This window comes from Akebia trifoliata, chromosome 13, assembly GCF_017979445.1.
Source record: "Akebia trifoliata isolate Shusen 1 chromosome 13, ASM1797944v1, whole genome shotgun sequence".
NCBI lineage: Eukaryota > Viridiplantae > Streptophyta > Magnoliopsida > Ranunculales > Lardizabalaceae > Akebia > Akebia trifoliata.
This window is the reverse complement of record NC_141387.1, coordinates 32,732,803-32,754,301: the sequence shown is the minus strand read 5'-3', so window position 1 is coordinate 32,754,301 and position 21,499 is coordinate 32,732,803. Positions and strand designations below refer to the sequence as shown.

The 21,499-nt window shown below is 35.9% G+C and overlaps 1 protein-coding gene across 2 annotated transcripts; it reads right to left on the bottom strand.

Annotated features, from left to right (window-relative positions):
- Window positions 1-1,788: 1,788 nt before the first annotated feature.
- On the bottom strand, window positions 1,789-20,217 carry LOC147388375 (ABC transporter D family member 2, chloroplastic-like). Of its 2 annotated transcripts, none has more exons than XM_086420346.1 (10): window positions 19,796-20,217; window positions 19,448-19,661; window positions 19,267-19,334; window positions 17,270-17,596; window positions 17,019-17,183; window positions 15,313-15,541; window positions 14,381-14,619; window positions 14,012-14,297; window positions 10,812-11,083; window positions 1,789-2,282 (listed from the first exon to the last, which is right to left on the bottom strand). In XM_086420346.1, exons 1-10 carry the CDS (start codon window positions 20,087-20,089, stop codon window positions 2,091-2,093), a joined length of 2,286 nt encoding a protein of 761 aa, XP_086276472.1. In that variant the 5' UTR covers window positions 20,090-20,217; the 3' UTR covers window positions 1,789-2,090. The 2 variants fall into 2 exon arrangements, with proteins under 2 accessions (XP_086276472.1, XP_086276471.1); XM_086420345.1 differs by having other exon boundaries at window positions 13,997-14,297; window positions 19,796-20,216.
- Window positions 20,218-21,499: the final 1,282 nt, after the last annotated feature.

The following is a 21,499-nucleotide window of genomic DNA, read 5'->3' as shown; positions in this document are numbered from 1 at the left end:
TTAGATATATATTTTTTCATAAGTTCTAATATATTTTTTAACCTTTTATTTTTATCATTTTTTTTTCTTTTTACCGTTTGTTTTTACTAAAGTCTTCCCTTGTCGATTTAAATCCGTACTCCGACTTTGTGACTATGCACAAAACCATAGATTTTTTCTTGTATATCTCGAGGAAAGTCTGATTTCTATACAAATGCCACATCACTTGAGTATGTTTAATCTATATGCCTCGTTATGCACAATTGCACTTCTCTATAAAATGTGTATCTCAAGGAAGTCATGTTTCCTGAGACATACAGATCTACGGTTCTCAAGCTTGTCCACGTCAAGGAGTTGATTGAGTATGCCACCTAACAAGTCATATTATCTAGACTCTTGTTTTTTTAAAATCAGTTTATCATGCCTCATAAATCAATTTGGACAATCTAAATATGAATATATTAATTTTTTTTTAAAATCACCTTTGGTGGGGTCAGAAGTTTTAGAACTGGCTGATTTTTTAGTAAGGATAATCTTCTCATCGTAGAGATCAACCTCACAAAAAATCTGTACATCCCGAAATTTCTGACCCATACATTAAAAAATGTTTGGCATAATGCTTGACTCTCTTTGGGGCCTCCAAAAGCCACCTATATATATATATATATATATATATATATATATATATATATATATATATATAGAAGAATAACTCCCAATTAAAATATAAGTTGAAGGTCGTAAAGTAGTGGGGAAAAAAAAAACCCCATATGAGCATCATTGATTGAGACACTTCTATTAATTACTTGGAATAAAATCGATTGGTGAAACATAAATCATTTAGCCGACCCTGATTCTTTAGAATTAGGCTATGAAAAAACCAAAACCCCCAAAATCTATGTTGATCAGCTTAGAAGAACATAACCCTATGTCAGGTTATGGAACTACTTTGTGTGAATTTAGTTGTTGCTCTACTACATACATTTAAATCACACAAACGCTCCAATTGTATAATAAGAAGTTTATTCAAAGTCAAATAGAAAGAGAAAAAGACACTAGCTTTTTTATGATGGTATGAGGGAATTTTGGGTAAGATATGACAGACCCAATTAAAAGGAGCTATTGAGATTAGGGGTCCTAATGAGGATAATTCATCCATTTGGGATATTCATTCAAGTCTCAGTTGAAACTGGAATGTCTTTGGCGAAACATTCTGAGAAGGAATGAAAGTCGAGTACTTAAAGAGACATCTCATCACTAAAGTAACAAGGATAATTTTAAATTATAACAATAATTCAAAAGGAAAATATATAAGTACTGTCTTCTAGTCCAATTTATAGATTTTTCGATCCATGATTTCTCAGCATCAGTTGGATTAAAGGAGGATCCTGCAAAGTCATTGATATCAGGCGTATTTTGACTAATCATTATTTAGTTATTGAGGTTGATAAAGGAAGTGCTTCTGTTTTACTGGACCAAATGTCACTCAGGAATAATGAATGGGGGATGCATGGGAATGGATTGTACATTCATCTCGATTCCTAATTTATATATCAGGTTTCAGTTGTAAGATCTATGTGTTGGAATTTGGGTTCTACTTGTTCTGCATCCTCCTTTCGACAAGGATTTGTTGGAGCATTCAAAGATCTGTAAACAATTTTCTATTATTAATACACTAATTAGCTTCTTTACCTGGTCAACAACCTTACCTTTGCAAAAGATTTTTTTTTTTTTTGAAAAAAAAAAAAAAAAACAGAAACCAGCACAAATGTGTCCTAAACAATTTATAATATGTTTGACACGAATAAAAAATAAAACCCTGAGAAACTAGTCAACTCACGCATGTATAAAAGCTGGTGAAAACAACTTACAAGCGTTATTTTCCATTCCAAAATGTTAGGAATTTAGTCCCATTTGATTGGATGAAGCAGACAACATGGGCACAAAATGAACCCAACTGACCAACACAATTCCTAACTTTCCCTTTTTTCTTCCTTTCGCGAGATCCTTTTTCCATGTTGCAGAATTCAGATACAAACCAGTTCAAGTCGTGTGCAACAAATTCTCCTGGTGTAATTATATCATCAATAGGTTCCATTCTTTCTTTAAAACTACAAGGTTGGCTGAACTGACTTGTAGGTTGTGTCTTGCTTGATAGGTTTGATGAGCCAAGTCTGTTGGCTACTTTCTGAATCCATCTTGGATATATGTAAAACCTTGCTGTGATAGTCGTAGAGGGTACTCCGATGACCAACACTGACATAGGTAATCCCTGCAGCTGCAATCTGCTTGTATAGATGAGCCTGCAAACACAACAAGTTCAACAGCAAGAATCAGTAGAAATAATAAACAATATGAAATCAGTTATGATCCATTACTTGAAAGGTCCTGAAATCACATAATCCAAATATCATTGTATTTAGCAGATGAATTAAGTAACTTGGCATAGTAATTTTGCTAATGACAAATATTCAGTATGTCTAGATGATCATAACGTATATCCGAGTGTTTTTGCACATCCCCTAAGGGTTGGTACCAAGAAAGAATGTGCTGAATAAATGAATAAAATATTGTTTGCTCATATGCAACAAAGATCGATAACAGCCCCAGACAGAAGGAATATATAAATTGAAGGTTCTAAAAGAGTGATAGGAAGATCTAAAAGGTGGATCTGAACGTACTTGAATAAATGAAAGTCAGGGCTTAGGACAATTGTATTGAAGAATAGGATTCATAAATCTGATGCCAAATTTTTGGGATAGGGCTTTGACGATGATTTATTTCAGGGGCTACTGGAAGGCTCATATTTCCGGGGACTGCTGAAGGAATCCAGTTCTTTCATTCAATTCTGCCTAGAGCCAAGCATTAATTGCATATACGATCTGCAACCCGTATAGTCTACTGGAAATCAAACAGTCAGTTGAGATACTAGGGATTCCCAAGAAAAATGTATCCCTAAGGAAACTATATGATCTCTTCAGCCTGTAAGGCAGTTATCTTTGCTGTTGTGTATTAAATAATTCTGAACATTTCAAAGTCTGATAATCAGACATGCATTAGCCTGTGTTGTCTGTATGCTAAAGCTCTATTTTTACTCCAAATGGTTATGGAAGTATGTTGAGTTATTAGTCTGTTTCAAAGTATACATTTCTTAAAAATTTCAATATACACCACCTATGATTTTTCATATTTGCAGAATATTTACATGACTGAAATTTTTTAGTATCCTATATTGATGAAACTATTCCCATCTTTGAGCTAATTGAAATTGAAAACCCTACTTCTTAGAGTGTGTTTATTCCAGACACAATGTCCTAATACGATCTACAAGTCATTATAGGCTAAAAACTTTACCCAATGTCTTTGGATTCTCCTTACATGTCTAGTAGGTCTCAAACAAAATTTTCAACGAATTTTTAAGTCAAATCCAAGATCTTCCATTATTAGAGAAGAATTGTAGAAAGTGAATTGTCAAGTCTCTTTGTGAAAGCTTGGCAGGAATTTATATTAATAAAATAGTCAAAAGACAAAAATACCCTTACAAGTCAAAAATAAATAAAAGTTATATCTAAATAATAACTAGAGCTAAAATAATCAGATTTCCAATACTCCCTCTCAAACTGGGGTAAATATATCAACTAAACCCAGCTTGACAATGTGAGAATTAGTGATAGATGGACCAACAAACTTCATAAGCATGTCGGCAAGCTAATTTGAAGAAGGTATGAAGACTATCTAAAGATCACCAGATCAAACTTTCTCCCTGAGAAAGTGAATATCAACCTCTATATGCTTAGTTCTTTCATGAATGACTGAGTCGGAAGCAACCATGATAGCGGACTTGTTATCACAGAACAAAGTAGAATAACCAGAGAAGAAATCCCAACTCTGTCAGTAAAGAGCGAAACCAAGTTAGCTCACATGTACCAAGGGCCATAGCACGATACTCAGCTTTAATAGAAGAGCGAGAAACCACATTCTGCTTCTTACTTTTCCATGATATAAGGTTATTGCCATAAAACGTACAGAAACCAGAGGTAGATCTCCCATCTGTGAGAGAACCAGCATAATCAGCATCTGTAAAACATGACAAATGTGATTGAGCAGTGAAAGAATAGAAAAGTCCAAGACCATGACGCGACTTCAGGTAGTGAAGGATACGATAAACGGCATCAAGGTAAGAAGTATGCAGAGTATGCATGAACTGACTGACCACACTCACCACAAAGGACGCGTCTGATCTAGTGTTAGTCAGATAAATCAGACAACCTACAAGTCTCTGATAAGAAGAAGGATCCGATAAAAGATCATCGGAGTCGGCATTAAGACGATGATTTTGATCCATAGGTGAGGAAACAGGACTGCAATCAAACATTCCAGTGTCCTAAAGAAGATCCAATGTGTATTTACGCTGAGATAACGAAATACCACGACGAGAGCGGGCCATTTCTATCCTTAAGAAGTACTTGAGTGGATCCAAGTCCTTAACTTAAAAAATACAATCCAAAAATACCTTAACTCTGTCAATCCACTGTGCATCATCTCCAATCACAATTATGTCATCCACATAAACTAAGACAATGATACAATAACCATCTTCTCGACAAACAAAGCAAGTATGATTTGAGTGACATCTAAAAAACTCCATAGATAAAATAACATCAGAAAATCGTTGAAACTAGGGTCGTGGGGATTGCTTCAAGCCATACAGAGATTTAAGAAAGCGGCATACCTTCCTAGAATACTCTCCCTGAAGACGAAATCCTGGAGGAAGATCCATATAAATAACCTCAGTCAAATCACCATTCAAAAAGACAATTTTCACATCAACTTAGTAAAGTGACCAGAAGTTACATGCAGCTAGAGAGATAAGAAGTCGAATAGTGAAGAGTTTGGCGACAGGAGCAAACGTGACACCAAAATTTTTCCCTGAAATTTGTGTAAATCCCTTAACAACTAAACATGCCTCAAACCGATCAACAATACCATCTGCGAGATATTTTATAGTAAAGACCCATTTACAACCAACGGTCTGTTCCCCAAATGGGAGAGTAACAAGCTCCCAGGTATTATTTTTCTGCAAAGCATCCATCTCAACAGTCATAGCTTTAGTCTATTGAGGATCTCACAAAGCTTCTAATACAAACCGAAGAACTCGAATAGAATTAGTAATTGTAAGGTAGGCCTGATAACAGGAAGAAAAACCTTGATAGGAAACAAATTGGGCAATAGGATGATCAGTAACACACGCCCGCTTACCTTTGCGAAGGGCAATAGGTAAGTGAGAATCAGAAATAGAAGGGGGATAAAAATAGGTATATGTGTAGAGGGAAAAGATGACATAACTGAATCCAAGGAGGAAGTGGGCAAGGTTGCAGGGGGGAGGGGGCAACGAGTGTAATGGAGTTCGGGTTATGTTCTTAAGTCTTCTAAAAAACCTTGCAAGGAATTGGCTAGATCAAGGACAAAGAGGTTGGAAGAGGCTTTACAAGCATTACAAGGCTTGATTGTGGAAGTATAATATAAGGAGGCCGTTCTAGAAGATTCTAAGACTTAAATTGGAGATATCAAAAGCTTCCCCAATGATGGTCAACTATCTTTTTGTGCAAGGGAGTGATTTGTAAGAACAAATTGGATGCAAAGATTAATTGGGAGTTTGATATTCTAATTGTCCTTAGTTTTGGTCTTTTATTTCCAAGGGACTAATTAGACCCAATCTTGATCTAATTTGTCTATAAAAGGGCACCTTATGTTGTATTTTGAACACAATTTTGATAATTTACATTTTACAATTTACGTCTTATGAGTTTGAAGTTTATTCAAGAAACTTTAGCTTTGTTTCATGTGTTCTAATTGAGTTCTTTATACGTTCTTTATGAGTTCTCATTCGAGTTCTTGAAGAAGGGCATGAATCTTCGACTTATCAAGGAAGTGATCAATCCTTGTGGTGTCACTATATTGGGGTTTCAAGGACTTAGTTTCCTTGGGGTTCTAGTCCGATCAACATTTTAAAATTGTTTCTAAACAATCTAGAACGTTTGAAGCCTTAGAATTAAAAGGGTTCCTAGAAGAGTTCATCAAAAGAAGGTCTTAATCCAAGAGGGTTCACATCAGAGTGTAGACCTTAAGCGTTGATGAAGATATAGGAAAAATTAGAAATGACAGCACTATAGGAGACAGGTCCTTCAAAATAGGAGTCCTGTAAAGTAAATGTGGTATGAAAGTATGGAACATTTTCAAAGAAAGTAACATCAAGAGAGTGTATGACACAGTGAAAAACTGAATCATAACATCGATACCCCTTGGACATAAAGGAGTAACCTAAGAAAACACACCGAATGGTTGTCATCCAATTTTGTATAATTGAGAGTCCTATTTTGAATAAAGGACGTGCACCCAAAGACTCGAGGGGTAATACGAAAAAGTATATTATCAGGTTGAAGAACGTGAAGAGGCATTTGCCCCCTCTAAGGTGCGAATCGGGACGCAGTTAATACGAAAAGCTGCAGTGAAGACTATCATATTCCAATATGCCTTAGGAACATGCATTCCTCAGAGAAGACATCGAACAACGTTAAGGAGATGGCGATTCTTACGTTCCGCCACCCCGTTCTGTTCAGGAGTATATGGACAAGTCAACTGATGAAGCATATCATGTTCATGAAGATGGGAGCGTTTTCTATCAGATATATATCCCCCCCCCCCCCCATTATCAGATCGAAGAGATTTAACAATAATATTGTACTGAGTTTGAATCATTTAAAGAAAGTTGACAAAAATAAGAAGCACCTCAGAACAGAAACACATCAGATAAACCCAAGTACAGCAAGAATAATCATCAATAAATGTAACATAATATCTATGACTATTAAAAGCAATAATAGGGGAAGGCCCCCACACATTAGAATGAACTAAATCAAATATTACATTAACGCGATGCATATGAGGAATATAAGAAGTACGTGTGTGTTTAGAAAGTTTACACATAGAGCACTGAAATTTGAGCCCACTAAAGTAGGAAATAAATTACATAAGTGCTGAAAATTAACATGTCCTAAGCGAGAATGCCATAAATCTAAGGTATGAGAAGAAAACGTATGACTCCCAAAATAAGGAAGCATAGAAGCCGGAACCACAGTAGGTTGAGATCCAAACAAGTACAGCTCATCCCTCTCATACCCCTTGCCAAAAATCCTCCTCGAAGTCAGGTCTTGAAAAATACAGTGAGTAGAAAAAAAAGTAACTGAGCAATTTAGAGATCTAGTAATACTACTCATAAACATAAGATTAAAAGATAGATGAGGGACATGAAGCACAGAGTCTAGTGATATCTTAGAGGATAAGAGGATGGTACCTTTGCTGTGGATAGGTGTAAGAGATTCATCAGCAAGGTGAACCTCCCTATGAGTAGTAGGAAACATAGAAGAGGTAAAATGACTAGACTCACCAATCATGTGATCAGAGGCACTAGAATCAATAACCCATGTCAGTGGAATAGAACCAGACTGAGTTACATGGAAAGCAGAGGATGTACCTAGAAGCGTAGTAACAAAAGCCACAGTCGAAGATGAATAAGTGAGCATGAATTTGATCCTAGACAATACTGGCAATCTAAGTATATAACTGTTGCAAATCAATAGTGCCGAGTGAAGACGGAGGGTCACTGAGAGGAATAAATGGTGACTCCACTATAGCAGCACAGGGAGCAGACTGTCTCAAAGATGGAGTGGCGGGAGATCGCAACAAATGGGGATAGAGCTAAAAGCAACAGATGGCCAATCTTCCCACAATGACTGCAAGTAAAGTCATTCCCTTTACCATGACCACAACTACCACGATTCCCAGATCCCAAGGTATTCGAGTTGAGAAAACTCGAGTTGGCTGCTAGAGCCATCTGATCTATAGTTGGAGCGAAAATGATTACAGGGACATGAGTTTGGGAAGGAACAATACGACGATAACACTCATCACTATCAATAGTCGCAAATATCTCAAATAAAGGTAAAAACATAGTAATAAGGATTTGGGTCCGAAGTGTCTCAAACTCAAGGTGTAATCTCATGAGAAACTAGTATGTCTGCTGTCGAACAATCCTCTTAACTACAAAACCGGCTGCTTCTGCAAATAACTTAGCCATAGACTTATAATGAGAGAGCTCCTCCCAACGGGAGTGAAGAAACCCAAAATAATCAACTACACTCTGTATTCCTTGGGTAGCCTGGGCAATGTCTCGATAAAGCTCATAGATACTCGAATCATTCCTGGTGTGAGCATATGTCTGAGTAAGGGCTGACCACAAAGATGGAACAGTTTCATGATACATAAACATAGTATATATCCGCTGCTCCATTGAGTTAAAGAGCCATCCAAGAATAGTGCAGTTATCAATCTCCCACTGTTCAAATTTGGGATTAGTGAGGGGTGGTTTAGTGAGGGTGCCCAAAAGCCATCCAAATTTACCTCTATTACCCAAATAAAGTCGCACAGATCGATACCAGGATTGAAAGTTTCGACCATCCAGTAGGGCATTGGTTATATGCTAGACTAAGGAATTGGCCCCAAGGGTTGCGTTGGAATCTTTGGTCTTATGAGTTGTTGTCATTGCGCACTATGAACAATAAAAAAACTTTGGATCGAAGGGAGATCTACCCGTAGTAGTACTGTCAAAGGGCACTAATAACAGTAGGATAGAAACGATGCTGATAGTTACTAAGAGAGGCTGTCGCAGCACCAAGAACAGCAACTGCTGTTATAGTAGGCAAAAACAATGCTAATAGGTTAAAAAAAGAATCAAAAACACAATCTAAAGAGGCTGTTGTAGCACCAAGAACAGCAATTGCTGTTATAGTAGGCAGAAACGATGCTAATAGGGTTAAAAAAGAACCAAAAACAGAACCCAGAGAAGAATTGTAGAAAGTGAATTGTCAAGTCTCTTTGTGAGAACTTGGCAGAAATTTATATTAATAAAATAGTCAAAAGACAAAAATGCCCTTACAGAAATAAATAAAAGTTATATCTAAATAATAACTAGAGCCAAAATAATCAGATTTCCAATAATTAGAAGTATGGTCTTTTAACTCAAAACTAAGGAGTTGAAATTGTTCAATTCTGAGACCAATTCAAATCAGATGATCTTCATGATTAGTGCCCAAGTCAATGAGAGTTAAAAATAAGATAAAGGTTGGGTCAAGTTGGACTTAGACCACTTACCAAACTGGGAAAAAAAAAGAGAGGTGCCAAGTTAGTCAAGGTTGAGTTAGACTTAGTTAATGCTGAAGAATTCTTATACCGAGTCACGCTACTTGGGTTTATTTACCTAGTAGTAGGTGACACCAAGTTGACTTGAGAGAGCCAAAAAGAGTAATACAAAATTAAAACCATTAGTGAAAGACTAATTTGTGCTTTCATTTGCATCAACCATGCATTTTGATTGTTAAATAAAGAAATATATAAATTCTTACTCAACCTAACAGAGGGAAAACAACTTGGGTACATTAACATCGGTTTATAAGTGGCCATAGTTGATACCACTATAGACCACAATATCCATTCCCTTGCAAAAGATCAAGATACACTAAAATCACCAAGGAGTCCACAATAAAGTTAACATACATCTAAGTGTTGATAAGATGGCCCATAGACCACACCTCAAGATTTGGAGGTCTTGACTTTGAATCCTACCTTAGGGGCCACCCTCTGGGATTTATCCCATAAATTACTTAGTGCATGTGGAGGAAGGGGACTGCACGTGCCCCGAGGATTAGTCGGGTGCTCTAAGAGGTCTGGATACCTCAGTTCCCAAAAAAAAACAGTTAACATGTGTTGGAAAACTTGGGAATTAATTGATCCAATGTGAACTTTAAGGCATTTTAACTGTGAAGCAAACTAATGTAGATGGGTTTGCCAACACTTATCTCAATACCTATGATCGAGTTGAGTTGCGTCGAAAAAAGAAATCAACAACATTGACTGAGTCGACTCTGTTTGACCGAGTCAAGTCGGTCCAATTTTTTACCGATCCTCAAGACCTAGTCCAACTTCAATTAAAACTCTTTCTTTTATTGAGTTTCTATTTTTTAAGTTGTTTAAGTAATCCTAATTAGTTTCTATTTCAATATTAGAAAGTTTATTTTCTAAGTTAATTTTTAATTTGTTTTATATTCAAAATTCGTTTTTATTCTTTAGGTTATAATTAGAAGTCCTTTTAGATGTTCAAATTAAGCTCTAATAAGATTAGAAGGTTAGTAATATGTTATAGATAGATTAGAAAGTTACTTTTTAGTATTTTAAAATGTTTCTAAGTTGTTATGGAGTTATCTATATAAGGAGCTCCAATAAACAAACTCAGTGAGTTAGTTTTTTGAACATTGATTAATAATAAAAAAAAAAGAGAAACTTTTCTTCCCTTTCTTTGTTTTCTTTTGAGCATAAGAGGCCGATATTGATTCTTAATTTTAGTGTTTGCAGTTGATTTCCATCAATCTCAAACCTAGATTGAATTTTCTAATCTGTTTTGCTCGACATAGAGATTCTTCATTACTCCTAGTTCTTGGAATTTCACTCTAGAATCAGATTTTTAACATAAACTCTAGGATTGTGTGTTCTACCCTACATCACAAACAAAATATATTGACATTCTCCGACGTTGATATATTATTTATTTTCTTGCCACATTTTCTGAAAATACTGAATAGAAACATGAGATAGTATACTAAAAAACATGTGAAAGTGTGATTCGGTCGAACACTTGACAAGTAGTATTTATTTAATCAAACCATGAGCATGATTTAACTGAAACAAAATATGTAAATAAATTATGTATGAGCACCTACCTCATTCGCTTCATCTAAAGCACTGGTAGATTCATCCAATAAAACCAATTTTGGCTTTGAAAGCAACAAACGTGCAAATGCAAGGCGCTGCTGCTCACCAAGGGAAAGGACGCTAGACCACTCATATGTAGAATCGAGGCCATTAAAACGAGATAATATATAACCCAGACGGACATCTTCTAACACCTGGATAAGATCATCTTCTCTGGGCTTCTTAGGCTTTTCACCCATATCTTCTGAGCTTGGAACTTGCAATAAGAAAGGCAGTGAACCTGTGTTGTGATCAAATTCAACAGTAGCTCATACAAGTTCTAAATTTCTGGCAAGGAACTGACACATGACAATTAAAACTTGTATAAAGCGGTTTATATATTTATGTGGCATGTTGAATACTTAAAGAAAAAGACAACACAATTGGGACCAGCATAAAGGTATAGAGTGCGGTTTTGGGAGGATATTTGGTGTGGTGATAGCCTCTCATGAATGAGTTCCCATCACTATACTCTTTGTCACTGAAGAAAAACTTTCCGGTCTCAAGCTTTATGATGAATACACGAGGAGACACCTCTTGGGATTTCAGATTTCGTAGAAGCTTCAATGATTGGGAGGTAGGACCCATCACTGGATTGCCATCCTCTCTAGACTCTATAGCAGTTCATCCGAATAGGGAAGACATGCGCACATGGAAAGTAAAGAGGGAGTCTTCTCGGTGAGCACCTCCTATCGATCCTTGCACACGATGGAGGAAGCTCCATTTCCATTGGTGGCTGTTTGGGGACCCACAGTTCCTTCCAAACTGAAAATTTTTATTTGGACTGCAGTTTGGGGTTGACTCCTAACAATGGACAACCTGATTCGGAGGGGATTCTATGGGGTTAATGGTCGTCCAATGTGTCTCTTCAACGGTGAATCAGGGGACCACCTTTTTCTTCGTTGTCTCTTTGCTGCTCAGATTTGGGGACATTTCTTTAGGCTGTTTGGTATTGCCGGGTGCTTCCTAGCCACAGTGAGGCAATTATCTGAAGGATGGTTTATGCAAGGCAATGCGCTAACGGGAAGTAAGAGGCAGTTATGGAGCTCCTTGCCATTCACAATCTGTTGGGGCATTTGGAAAGAAAGGAATAGGAGAGTGTTTGAAGCTAAATCGTCAGACATTCTATCGATAATCTTGTCGGTATTAGGTTCCTTCTTCTATTGGTGCAAAGCTTTTGACCAATTTAAAGGGGTGGGTTTTGACGATTTTGTAGTCAATTGGGATCGTGTTTGTAATGTTCAATTACTCTAGTGGCTTTGTATTCGGTTGTTGCTTGGTTGATCAGCTCGCCTGACCTTGCTTTTATTCTTAATAAAAAATTTGGCTTATCAAAAAAAAAAAAATAACGGCGTATGCCTGAAGAAAGGGTGGATTATAAACCAACTACATGTCAAGGTGCCATATTTCATATTTCTTCACATATCTGAACATAGTGAGTTGAGACATAGATATCAACAAAAATTGTGTTCAGGCCAAGGATGCAAAATATCGTCACAAATGCTTGATTTGCCCAACAAAATGTGTGTGCCAGTTCTGATACTACACTCTACACAAGTAAATTCTGATCCTTGAATACTAAGCTTGCACAATTCCTAAAAGATTTGCTGTGTCTTGTGGAGAGAATTACAAGGTGAAGTTCTCCCCTGGTAAATAGGACGAGGGATGTGGACTGTAGCTTATCCTCTTTGGTCCTTCAACCTTTGAAGAGCATCAGTGGAATGACCTGATTTGTATTTGTGGCGTTTCCAGTGGTGCTTTGTAGAATATGTTGTTTTGCTCTCTTCTTTGGTGTTTGAGTGTGTGAGGAACGGAAAATCATTGGGAGTAATCTTTTAGTCATTTTCCGGACACTTCCTTCTAACCACAGTTTGAAAACCGAGGTTAGAAGTTACTATTAGACATTAGTTATACTTGTGTAGGGGTTCAATAGGGATAGTAGTCTTTACAACTTATTAAGGGCATACATGTAATTTCATTGCCCACCCGCCTGCACGCACAATAAGACTAACATACACACACTAACACTATCACACCCCAAGATCACATGCACACAAACACCATCACCCCCCAAGATCTGGAATCTGGATTATCCCAAATCCCAAGTGTGAATTATCACAACTAATCGAATATGGCATGCATTTATTTATTAATTTATTTTTGACAAAGTAACTTTCATATTTTTACTTATATGGAAGGCCCTGTGAAATTTACCTTGGCACACTATAAATAATTCACTCATATATAGACCATGCGCACCATATTTCCAAACCAAAAACATATGACCATACAAAGCATACTATGCAACTCCACTAACTGGCTATTTGCCCAACAACATCTGATCCACTATAATATATACATACCACTTACAAAATCCTACAAGACCGTATATCACACTCTACACTAGGTACGTCTCAAAGCTCCATAACCTTCACTTCACCACCCGAACATCTACTATAAGTCAATCTTACATCCAATAACAACCTTTCCACAACAACACACACCCTTTCTTTCTTTCTGCTTTTTCTCTCATTTCTTTCCTTCTGGTAATGTAAACCTAGACAACAACAGCAATTCATTGAAATAGCAACCTAAGTTTGCATGCCTCCACAAGTTTCATCCATCAGATGTACGTTAATGCATTTGGCACCAAATAAAAAACCCCACTTTTTTTTCAGTTTTGAAGAAATTAAATTAGATGGCTTTAACCAAAGATAACATATGCATTAAAGCAGCATTTTTGTTTACAAATGTAACCGACCATATATTCGAAAGGTTTTATAACCAAATAAATACCATACCAAAAATAGGCATAAGCAAAAACCTATTACAGTTAAACATCTGAAAGGTTATGTTTTTGAAAGAATTACATACCTTCTTGACTTTATTACAAGAAGTTGCAAACTAAGCACAACAGGTTTTAAGTACATAGCATTCAAAGAATTTAAATATTTTAGCTGCTATATACAGACATGCTACTCCGACATTACACTCATGTGGTATTAATCAATTATGTTTTTCATATGAAACCGAAAATTAAGAAGGAATTAAACAATTAACAGGCAAATCATGTCATCAGAATGTCCTTTCTGAAATATACTTTAGTATCTTCATGTTTAGGTACCAAACTAGAAGCACACAAAAAAATTCATACCATTTAATTTAGTACCATCCGAACTGGGAAGTGAGCCCTCACTCCATGTAGGATAAAGCAATTGCTGACGAAGTGTCCCCAAAGCCATATATGGTCTTTGAGGAAGGAAAAATATGCCCCTAGCTCTTCTGCGTTTGAAGCTCTCAGTAGTCACTTCAAGAGGAGGTGTATCTGTAGAAACGGAGGGTTGTGGATTTTCTGGATCTTTCATATAGAATGTAATTTTACCTTCCCCTGTATTCCAAAGACCAGCCATGGCTCTTAACAATGAAGTCTTCCCACTCCCACTAGGACCTGTGACCTGTAAATGTAGTAATATATTATAGCCACTATCTTTATATAGAAGAGCAAAAAATGTCAGTATATAGTGTGAAAATTGCTAACCAGTAAGTGATCCCCGTTGTTGATCTCCAACGATAGATCCCTAATAAGCGTAGTTTTACATTTTGGTGTCTGTAATGTTAAATTCTCAATTTCCAGTAACTTATGACATTTTTCCAGAGGCATAGATCCATTTGATTGCATATAAGTTGAATTAAGTGCATCACTGTATGTAACAATAATCTCTTGGGTGGGTTCAGAGCTACTTTGTGAGCTGTCGTCAAGAATGTCATCAAACTCACCTGTACATGTGGAAGGCATATAAATCAATAAAGAAAGCCAAGTCAAAGAGATCCACCTCCGCGAAGACTTATTGACAGATTAACATGGATTTGTGGGGTCCATGTAAAGATGACCCAACAGCTAATTTTTTATGAGGATGATTTCCTTATAGCCCAGCAAGAAGTGGATTAAAAGTAGAAAATTTCTGGACCAAGGTTCATGATTAATATCAATGTCCACATTTGAAATCTAAGACCGAGGTTCATGATTTTGAGATGGACCTCAGAAAGGTCCAAAATATTGTCTTCACGTATTGTTTACGCCAAGGAAAAAAACCGAAACATTCCGTGAGACGGAATGGATGTTCCAGACCATTCATCAAGACCAGTATTTAGTGATAAAATTTTGCTTAAAAAAACATGTTTCAGGTAATAAATGAATTCGATGAGACTTTTTCTTGTTGATGAGCACTGGTAGATATTGGTATGCTGAGAATACATGAATTTGGTTTCATGTTTCAAAAAGCAATCAAATCCCGTATACATGATCGGGCAGTAGGGTGCACCTGATACTTTCCCACTCCAAAACCAGATTCTTGGGGCTTTTCTCTTAAAAGAAGTCCAAAAATTGGTCCCAACAAATCTCTCCCCCTTGCATTAATTATCCAAAAGAGAAACCAAAATATGAATGAGGAAGAAAACTAAATGCAGTACCTAGTCGATCAATGACAGCTGAAAAAGCACTGATGGCCTGAAATTGATAAACAATGAGGGAAAAATCCCCAAGGATATGATTAAAAGCTGATACAGACTGATTAATGACCCCAAATTCAATTTTCCCTGAGAAATACATGGGAGCAACAACAGCAGCAGGAAGAATCTGAATCAGGTATCGATAACCACTGGTGAAGAACTCCAGATTTCTAGAGGAAATCAACAATTTCTGCAGATAAACAACAGAAATCAAATAAAATTTAAAATAAAATAAAAATGCATACATAGGAATTTACATTACATTACAGCCTCAAAGTTGGCAAAAAAAATGTATCCAAATGTAAATAGAAGTATTAAGAGAACTTAGTGAAAAAATGATTAAAGAGAACCGTGTTGCAAACTTATCAGTATCAAGGGCGAGGGAAGATTCTAATATCTTAGAGCTATGTAGGATGTGAAAAGTTTCTAGTTTTTTATAAGAGGAGGTATTTAATGATTGTTTCGATGAATATAATATATACTATAAAAAGGAAAAGAGGTCAGGGAGACCTACCTCATGTAGAAGGAAAACACAACACATACTTATAAAAAAAACCAACCCACAAAACAATCGCCCAAAGCCCAAAACTATCCTCTCTCAGTCCAAACAAGCTCCCAACTGAAAAGAAAATTATCAAAAAACACACTCTAGAATTCCTCAAATTGCTTGCACCAAAAGAACATGAGACCGACAATGTTGATGATAACCACATAATGGCCAAGCTCTTCCCATCAAATTCCCCACTATCTCATCACTTCACAGTACATCAAATAACAAAAGGAGCCAAAGACCAAAGGATTATTTTCCTACCACCAAAATCCGCATACTCAACTCTGGAGAAGAGTTAAAACGGACTAGGGGAAGATTAGACTAACACCAAAAATATAAAAGAAATGGGACCAAATAACTCTATCTAGATTATAGTGATTCAAAATATGATTTAACAACTCGCCATTACCTTAGCATAGAAGGTAACACATTGACAGGAATAGTGGTATTCTAGGAATGTGAAGAGTTCTCATGAAGTAACAGCTATCACTAAATGTTTAGCTGGTTTTACAAAGTGAGGGGCCAAGCTAGCCACCCTACAAAGGTACCGAAAGAAACACAAAACAAAAAGGTGGAGAAAACCACATTCCACTCAATCAAAACATAATAAATCCCATATAAACATAAAGTCTTCAATGAAAACACCTTTAAATTCGTTAAAAAAATTTGCTCAAGAGGAATATCAGCGCTACTATGGACATAATGACCTCTTGGAACAAATGCTCCTCTCCTTGAAAAGTCCTACTGCTTCCTATTATATTTTATCTCATTATTCGTTATCATGATACTAATGGCACATCTGTCGACAATAGCTACATATTTTTTGATAGGCACAAATATCTTCTTTTGATAGATACATCTATAATTATATCTCTCTTAAAGGTAGTTCTTTAAACTGTTCTTTAGGAGGCCCCACACAAAGACTGAGTCCACTTCAGTAATGTAAATATTTTATCCCAACAATCAACTTTCACAATCTACATTATGAATCAGTACCCATCCTACACCACAGAATATTGATCCTTTGCCTGCATGAGAGGGTGAACAGGAATGCTATGACTACAGAAAAAGAAAACACAAAAAAGAACAGTTACTACTGAAAAAAGGACATCCATACAGTTAAATTTTCAAAAGCACTTTTGAAACGCTGAAGCAAGAGTTGCTTTTCATTTTCCTCGCCGCCATAGAATGCAATTGATTCAGCATTTTCTCGAACACGTACAAGTCCATAACGGAAATCTGCTTCTTTTTTCTCTTGCAAAAAATTTAACGTCACCAAACCCTGCAAACAAAGGAGACAATTATTCATTAGATTGAGCAGATATGCACCAAATGCTGGACATTGTGAATGTAAGAGAGAGAAATTACCTTCCCAAGAAATACACTAATAGCTGTTCCACCAAGAGAGTATACAAGAAGCACAACAAACAGTGGTGGATATATACCATACAGGATGTTACTGAATGATATCAAGTCTACCGCCGCATTAAAGAATGTCAATGAAAATGAAAGCGCTGTTCCAGTAAAGGAACTTAGATCATCAACAATCCGCTGGTCTGGATTATCAATTATTGATTGAGATTGAATCTTGTAAAACGTCTGATTCTTAAGATACCGTTGCATGTAATAGCTTGTCATCCAAGATCTCCATCTTAGAGAAAGTGTTTCTCTTGCATAGTCTCTCAAAACAAAGAACTGTCAAAAAAATAAATAAATAAAGAAAACTAAAGATGCAACATTACAAATTATATTGAACTGTTTATTGGTGCTATATTCCAAGCGAAATCAGAAGGAAACTAGCAATCCAAGATCCAACCCAACAATATTTCCATCACAGTTTAGTAGATGAATGTCATGTGCAAAAATTTCTTCCTTATTCCGTTAAAAGGAAAAAAAAAAATATAGCCATCCCATGTGCTGACAGTTACTGCTTGTTGCAAACTAGCCTTGTGTGCAGAGGGGACAAACAAGCTTCCCGATGATGCCATTACAGTAGAGATTAAAATGTAAAAGGTATGAGTTATTAAATCTTTCTTTAAAACCAAATTAATCATCAAGCATGGGAAAAAAATTGAAAATCTTAAACAACCAATTTGTGTTTTCAATGTTTCCCAAAAGAGGTGATATTATTGAAGAAAACACTTTCGTCACTAACTAAATTACATGAGCTGAGGGATCATAATCAAATCAATTAGAAAATAATCAGTTTGTTAGAAAAATAATGATAATCATCTTCCTTGGTATAGTTTCTCCTCCTTTTTGTTGGTACGACTCATCTTCATCTACACCTTATGCGCAGGGGCGGAGCTAGTAAGGAGCTGGTGGGGGCAATTGCCCCCACAGAACTTTGAGACACCCTTATATTTTCAACTAATTACATGTCCCATTTATCCCCACTCCCTCACTTCTCTCCCCATTTGCCCCCACACCCCTCATCTCCCTCCAATTTTTGCCCCCACACCCTTACCTCCCTCCATTCAAGTTCTTCAACTATACAGCTAATGATAATTTGCCCCCATTACAAGAAAATCCTGGCTCCGCCCCTGCTTATGCATCCTCAACATTAATCCTATTGCATCATCTAATTCTACCATGAACCATAATTTTGGTCAAGGAAAGTTCGTTCATATCTTTTCCTACTACTTTCACACATTTCATTTTCAGTATTCCTCTCGTTTCTTTAGAGCCCTTGATTAGTATCAAAACACTTGTAATTGTCATTATTATTGGCCTTCTTTGCATATGCCCAAACCATCTTCAAATGATCTTCCCTTATTTTATCTACTATTGGAGCTATTCCTAAATGTCCTTAAACATACTACATTTTGGTTTTCCTTTGCCTATTCTTACCACTCACCCATCTCAATATTTTTATACATTCTTCCCTCACTTTATCAAGACATTTCTTCACAATCCAACATTTAGTTCCATAAAGCACGTTGGTCTTATTGTCATCTTGTAATTTTTTTGTTTTACTTTCCCACTCAAACACCCCCTACGCCAAACTTCTAGATAATTACATTCCTCCAAGAATTGTATCGTTAGTTGATCTATGCATCCCTTATAGTTAGATATGTTTTTCCGTTACATTATGTTAGTGAAGTGTTTTTTTTCTTTTTTCTTTTTTCTTTTTTCTTTTTTTTGAGTTCGTCTAGACCTCTCTAGTGTTCATCATGCTAGTCAATATTGTGAACATATAATTTTTCATATAAATAGTCAATCATACAATACAACAACCTGTATAAAAAAAATTTGAAAATTACGGATTTTGGCAGATTTCTAATAAATAGGAAATATTATTTTTATTTTTTTTCATATGGATTTTAGAGTAATACCTAAACAAATGCAGAGCAATATGTGCTCACCGGAATACCTCCAGCAAATGCTCCTAGGTAGTAAAATAGCTGCTTTGTAAATTGTTCTTGATCTTTGTCTTGCAAAATATAAAATAAAATAGAATAATTGTAACAAGTGTTGAACCATGTATGTAAATGTAATGTAATGTAATTGAGAATGAAAGATTAGATTAGATTAGAATAGACATACTAGCAAGAGAATTATAGAAGTCACGGCCGAGGAAATTGAAACCAACACTAATTCCAGTGGTAGCCAAAGTGAGAGTAAACACAGCTGCAAGGCGTAACCTAGCTTCGGTTTTATCTTCTTCTGAGAACCAATATGGAGCTGCAACTTTCCAGAATCTTCTAAATAGAGTTTGTAGATCTGGAACCTTTCTGTTCTCGTCAGAATCTTCCTGTCCCTGATCATCATCAAATTCAAATTCAAACAGAGAGGATTAAGTTAATTACTCACTCAGTATAACAAATAATAAACCCCAAATCAAACCAATCCAAATCAAGAGAGAGAGAGAGAGAGAGAGAGAGAGAATGAGACCTTATCTTGTTGTGGTGTGTTGAACTGGGAAGAATCAGAATCATCATCACCTTTGGATTTGGATTTGGATTTGGATGTAAAAGTTGGTTTCTGAGGTTGGGAGGAGAATCTGAAAACAGATGTCTTTGTCTTCCGAGGTTTGACCATGGCAGGAAACAAAGAGTTGAAGAAGAAGATTGTGGACACAGAAGAAGAAGAAGATGATGAACAAGTAGTAGTCAAGTGTTGGTACTCTCTCACTCTGTTAGTGTTACATTTACACCAATAAGTACACACCGGAACCGATAGATTCATTTTCTCTCTTTTTCTTTTTCTTTTTTCCCTACTTTTTGGTTAGGAAATTGGGAACGGTGCCAGAGAAGAGAGACGCGGATTGCGGAACTAAATGAGTGCTCTCTCTCTCTCTCTCTCTACTCTTCTGCTAGTCGTACTTAGACGTTCTTCATGTTTAGGATATCGAGGAAAACTGAGCGGTAGATTACCTGTATTCGTTCCGAATGTTAAATTTGCTTGATGAGTGGTGAGAATCTGGATCGTTTATTAATTCAAGGTGATCATCTTGACAATTGAACGGTATTGATCTTTCATACATAGATATCCATGGATGAGAGGTAGATTACGTGGCAAGTTTTGGTGGGATAAAAGCACGTAACCAGTCAAATACTGATTTGGAACGTTCTCAGCCTCAAACGATCTATCCTTGTCGCTTTCTCATCTCAGCCGCAGCTCTCCATCAATATTCACTGTGAATTCGATATATTTTGCAAATTATTTGAGAGCTGCTATTGGCACCCCAATTTTTACTTATTACACCTTAATTGAAAATTTAAAAAAAAATGGTGAATCACCATCACGTGCGCTGATAGGACAAATTTCTGAATTCGGTACACTGTTTATTTTAATTCTCAAAACATGCATTCGTCACTTTTATATCTTGAGAACTCGTGAGTTCATTATGTATTCGTAAATATACCAATGATTTCATTGATAATAAAAGTGACGAATTCACTCGAAAGTTGAAATGCATATTTTGAAAATTAAAATGAAGACAGTATTAAAATCGAAATTTGGACATTAAGTTGCACATGTTTTGAAAAAAATTCCTAAAGAAAATAAGTAAATGATTGATAATAAGTAAAAGTTGGAGTGCCAGAAGAAGTTCTCTCACATTTTACATTTTACATTTTAATTTCTATTTTTTTTTTTTTTTTTGGGTTTAATATTATATATGAGCTTAATCATAATTGTAAACAACTGTTGAAATTGTTTGAACGAGTTTTATAATATTTTGTACTTCTTAAATGATAATTTGAGTCAAACCTTTGTAATGTTTGAATGGTGTGTGTTTTAATCTTTAATTTGGGGTGTGATAAATAATTTAAAAAATTATTGTGTAATAAGAAAAGTTGGGGTGCCAATAACAGCTCTCGATTATTTGTGAGATTAATGTAAATGTTTGTTAAGTACAAATATTTGAGGTATCCTGTAAGGTCTCGGATCAATTTATCATGGATGAGAATCGATTTCGCTTCTATTTTGTTTAATCTTAGATTTCATTAAACATTAAAGTTCATGAAAGAGACCCTATAGTGAATTCATTTTATCTGAAACTTATTTTATAAAAATGTTAAATTATTTAATTAAACATAAATCAATCAAATAATCAGAAATAAAATTAGAATCTAAAAACAAGGTTGGAGTCCT

Coding starts and splice junctions, on each gene's coding strand:
- LOC147388375 (XM_086420345.1), bottom strand. CDS start 20,089: ATGAATCTATCGGTTCCGGTGTGTACTTATTGGTGTAAATGTAACACT. Junction 19,335..19,447: donor CTTCTATAATTCTCTTGCTA/GTATGTCTATTC, acceptor ATATTTTGCAAG/ACAAAGATCAAGAACAATTT. Junction 11,084..13,996: donor GGATGGTACTAAATTAAATG/GTATGAATTTTT, acceptor ATCACAACACAG/GTTCACTGCCTTTCTTATTG.